At 56.5% G+C, this 4,828-nt stretch overlaps 1 protein-coding gene across 1 annotated transcript; it reads right to left on the bottom strand.

Moving 5' to 3' along the window:
• Positions 1 to 580: 580 nt before the first annotated feature.
• On the bottom strand, positions 581 to 838 carry LOC139440677 (keratin-associated protein 6-5-like). Its single transcript, XM_071220519.1, has one exon. It carries the CDS (start codon positions 836 to 838, stop codon positions 581 to 583), a length of 258 nt encoding a protein of 85 aa, XP_071076620.1.
• Between the last annotated feature and the right edge of the window lie 3,990 nt (positions 839 to 4,828).

Here is a 4,828-nt window from a genome sequence, read left to right as displayed (position 1 = left end):
GGCGTCCGAAGGTCCCCAACAGCAAAGGCACGGTCCCCTCTCTGACAAAGGGGGGAACTTACAGTCGTTAGGGTGCCTTTCCCAAGTCACAGATCTCGCACCGGCAGAGCCAATCGAGTAGAAAGAGGAAGAAAATATGTGCCATTAACAGGCATTGCCACATTCCCTCCAACCAAGCAAATAAAAACATTGCAAGAGCATAAAACAAATCCCAGTTCGGGTAATAAGTACAAAGCGAGCCGAGGTTTTAACTGCAAGGGAACAGGTTTATTAAGAACACGGGGAAGCAGAATGATGCATTGAAACCGTCAGGTCGGACAGGGACGGCTCCAGTCTGTGAGAGGAGACAGCGGGGTCCCACCCAGGGTGACACCTCCTCTGCTCTCCGTGAGGCCGAGCCTGGGGTGAGGGGCCAGAGGTTAGAAGCAGACAGGGGCCGCCAGATGGCGAGGAATCCGACGATCACGCCCGAGTGTGTGGAGTGAGGTCAGCCTCACTTCGCCAGGTGACCCAGGGCACAGGGTGCAGGGCTGGTGCAGTACGATGTTACTGGTGTGGACATAAAGCCCCCACCGTGTCCTCAGTAGCAGCCCCAGCCAGAGCCATAGCCACAGCCGTAGCCGCAGCCATATCTGGAGCCATAGCCACAGCCATAGCCACAGCCATATCTGGAGCCATAGCCACAGCCATAGCCGGAGCCATAGCCACAGCCATAGCCGCAGAGAGAGCGGGAGCCATAGCCGCAGCCATAGCCGCAGCCCAGGCCTCCGTAGCCGCAGCAGCCGTAGCCACGGCCCCCGTAGTAGTTCCCGTAGTAGTTTCCGTAGTAGCCACACATGGTGCTGGCGGTGAGGGTGTCCTTGGGCAGAGAAGGGCTGTGGGTGACTGAGGTCTGGACACTGCTCCCTGCAGGGGCCTTTTATGTGCCCCAGCCTGGGCGGGACCCACCACACGTGGTCACGCCTTTGGCTGATCCTGTGACTAATCTAATGGGCTTGTGGGTCCTGGGCCCAGAGACAGAGCCTCCAGGTATGCGGGAGGCTTGTTTTGTGTGGGCAGGTAGGGCTCCGCGGAACCTTTCGGTGCCCACAACGAGGGCGCAGAGTCACAGGCGCACATTCCTGCTCTACCCCTCACCTCCTCTCAACCTGGACGCCCAGGCGCCTGGTAAGAAGTGTCACTGGCACCGGGCCCGTTTTCACTTGCTCGGGGCACAGAGTAAAACTGCATTCGCCTCCTGGTCTCTCCAAAACCCTCAGCGCTCACTCCTCACCAAGGGCTGTGCTTCCACTCCCCTCTGAGCCGCACCGCGCCTCCTGTTCCAGCGGGCCTGGGCCCCCGGGAGGGTGGACTGTCTGTCCACAGAGGGACCCTCGGTCCCATCCCCTCCCTGGCAGCGGCCACAGAGCGGCAGCCTGCCTGCGCCCAGGGCGTCTGGGGGTTCACCCTCACGGATTAGTGTTTCCATCGCCTGTTCTCTTTAGGAACCACACGTGGCCTCCGCCCTGGAGCCCACCAGAGAGAGCAGCGATGACGGGTTTCACTACACTGGGATTTCCATCCAGTGCCTTTCCAGCAGGTGCGACCGCTTGAGGAGCCGACGAGCTCTGCTGCCCGTGTGCTCACGGACTTGGCCGGCTCTGCAGTGTCAGATCTCCCCAAGACCCTCTGGGTAAAACAAACCCCCACAGCACGCGGGCAGAGCTGGTCACAGGGGAGATGCAGGAATCGGCTGCGTTACCACTCACTCGGCCTTTTTTCGGTCCCAGGTTTCACTTGAGCCACCCGACAAGGGTAAATTCCTTTGTCAAGACACAAAATGGTGAACAGGTAATCAATCTACTTTTAATCAGGCTCAGGTATTACCAGTCACTGGGTTTCTCACTCTAATGTTTTCACCGTGATGATCCAGGATATTAGGAGGCGCAGCAGAGCCAGCAGAATCTTGGCATTGTCTAAACACAAGTGGGTTTGCAGTGCTGGGAGCGTTCCGGGTGTGTGTGTGTGTGTGTGTGTGTGTGTGTTCCTGCACACGTGTCCCTCATCCACGACAAGGCCGCCTCCGCGCCCCCCGCGCTCTCTGTGCAAAGACCGTCATTATGTGCGTCCTCGCGGGACTGCAAGAGCTGCCACAGAGCCCGGCATTGAGGGCGCAGCGGTGGCCCGGGGCGCCAGGGCAAACCCACGCCGAACCCTCCTCCTCCGGAGCCAGGACGCAGAGCTGCGTGGGTCACTCAGCTCATGTGCTTCGGTGGGAAATTCAAGTCTGTGGGAGAAAAGTAGCCTGGCCAGAGGGCGGAGCCGCATTCCCTACGGACGCCCGGGTCAGACACGGCCATTGAACCGTCCAGCAAGCAATGGAGGGCTCTACCGTGGGGAAGGGTTCTCCATAAGCTTGATGATCGGACAGAGTTTAATTTAAATTAATCAATGACGATTACATGAGAGTAATAACTCAATTCATCCAGGGAGAGTCTTCTGCATTTAGTCGGAAAACAGTCCTTGCAATTAAGTCTCTAAGCAGGAAGAACTGACAGCATTTCATTTTAATGTGTGAAGCACAATGAACGAGCTAGTCTCCACATGGGTTTGTTCATTCTTAACGCCTTCAGATGTGAGTATCTTCTGTGGACACTGACACACACAGGATCCTTTTGCCCTTTATTTTTCCTTTGTTTCTCTCTGTGCCTACAGGGAGAATCTGCCTTGGCAACATCACTGTATTTGCTCGGTCCAGCCTCATACGGGTGATGCTCCCGGAACTGCCACACTGACGCATAAAACATGTCTCCCTCCGACAGGCCTGTGCCAATAACAATAATTTATATTTACAAGATAAATAACGATGATTAAGTAGCATTATTAGCTGTTTACCGTAGGGCTTGTAAGTGTCCTACGTACCTGGAGCGTTTGTTGGCTATTTATTACACAGCGATCACTTGCCAAGTCCTTTATGAGCATTAACTCATGTGGTCCCAGAACGGTTTTCTGATGGGTTGTAATTACCGCGTTTTTACAGCCGAACCCCAGTGACAGCAGGGAGGTAACTTTCGAAGCAGCAGGTTCCATGTGGCAGAGATGGCTTGTAGCTACTCGTTTGTTGTGCTTCACACATTAAAATGAAATGCTGTCGGTTCTTCCTGCTTAGAGACTTAATTGCAAGGACTGTTTTCTGACTAAATGCAGAAGACTCTCCCTGGATGAATTGAGTTATTACTCTCATGTAATCGTCATTGATTAATTTAAATTAAACTCTGTCCGATCATCAAGCTTATGGAGAACCCTTCCCCACGGTAGAGCCCTCCATTGCTTGCTGGACGGTTCAATGGCCGTGTCTGACCCGGGCGTCCGTAGGGAACGCGGCTCCGCCCTCTGGCCAGGCTACTTTTCTCCCACAGACTTGAATTTCCCACCGAAGCACATGAGCTGAGTGACCCACGCAGCTCTGTGTCCTGGCTCCGGAGGAGGAGGGTTCGGCGTGGGTTTGCCCTGGCGCCCCGGGCCACCACTGCACCCTCAATGCCGGGCTCTGTGACAGCTCTTGCAGTCCCGCGAGGACGCACATAATGACGGTCTTTGCACAGAGAGCGCGGGGGGCGCGGAGGCGGCCTGGTCGTGGATGAGGCACACGTGTGCAGGATCACACACACACACACACACACACACACACCCCGGAACCCTCCCAGCACCGCAAACCCACTTGTTTTTAGACAATGCCAAGATTCTGCTGGCTTTGCTGCGCCTCCTAATATCCTGGATCATCACGGTGAAAGTATTAAAGTGAGAAACCCAGTGACTGGTAATACCTGAGCCTGATTAAAAGTAGATTGATTACCTGTTCACCATTTTGTGTCTTGACAAAGGAATTTACCCTTGTCGGGTGGCTCAAGTGAAACCTGGGACCGAAAAAAGGCCGAGTGAGTGGTAACGCAGCCGATTCCTGCATCTCCCCTGTGACCAGCTCTGCCCGCGTGCTGTGGGGGTTTGTTTTACCCAGAGGGTCTTGGGGAGATCTGACACTGCAGAGCCGGCCAAGTCCGTGAGCACATGAGCAGCAGAGCTCGTCGGCTCCTCAAGCGGTCGCACCTGCTGGAAAGGCACTGGATGGAAATCCCAGTGTAGTGAAACCCGTCATCGCTGCTCTCTCTGGTGGGCTCCAGGGCGGAGGCCACGTGCGGTTCCTAAAGAGAACCAGGCGATGGAAACACTAATCCGTGAGATCGAACCCCCAAACGCCCTGGGCGCAGGCAGGCTGGCGCTCTGCGGCCGCTGCCAGGGAGGGGATGGGACCGAGGGTCCCTCTGTGGACAGACAGTCCACCCTCCCGGGGGCCCAGGCCCACTGGAACAGGAGGCGCGGTGCGGCTCAGAGGGGAGTGGAAGTACAGCCCTTGGTGAGGAGTGAGCGCTGAGGGTTTTGGAGAGACCAGGAGGCGAATGCAGTTTTACTCTGTGCCCCGAGCAAGTGAAAACGGGCCCGGTGCCAGTGACACTTCTTACCAGGCGCCTGGGCGTCCAGGTTGAGAGGAGGTGAGGGGTAGAGCAGGAACGTGCGCCTGTGACTCTGCGCCCTCGTTGTGGGCACCGAAAGGTTTGGCGGAGCCCTACCTGCCTACACAAAACAAGCCTCCCACATACCTGGAGGCTCTGTCTCTGGGCCCAGGACCCACAAGCCCATTAGATTAGTCACAGGATCAGCCAAAGGCGTGACCACGTGTGGTGGGTCCCGCCCAGGCTGGGGCACATAAAAGGCCCCTGCAGGGAGCAGTGTCCAGACCTCAGTCACCCACAGCCCTTCTCTGCCCAAGGACACCCTCACCGCCAGCACC

The sequence above is a fragment of the Desmodus rotundus genome, chromosome 2 (genome assembly GCF_022682495.2).
Source record: "Desmodus rotundus isolate HL8 chromosome 2, HLdesRot8A.1, whole genome shotgun sequence".
In the NCBI taxonomy this organism is placed as follows: domain Eukaryota; kingdom Metazoa; phylum Chordata; class Mammalia; order Chiroptera; family Phyllostomidae; genus Desmodus; species Desmodus rotundus.
Note: the sequence above shows the minus strand (reverse complement) of the source record. Positions and strands in the feature narration are given on the sequence as shown.

Bases quoted from the DNA above. Each gene is read 5' to 3' on its own strand.
- LOC139440677 (XM_071220519.1), bottom strand. From the start codon at position 838: ATGTGTGGCTACTACGGAAACTACTACGGGAACTACTACGGGGGCCGT.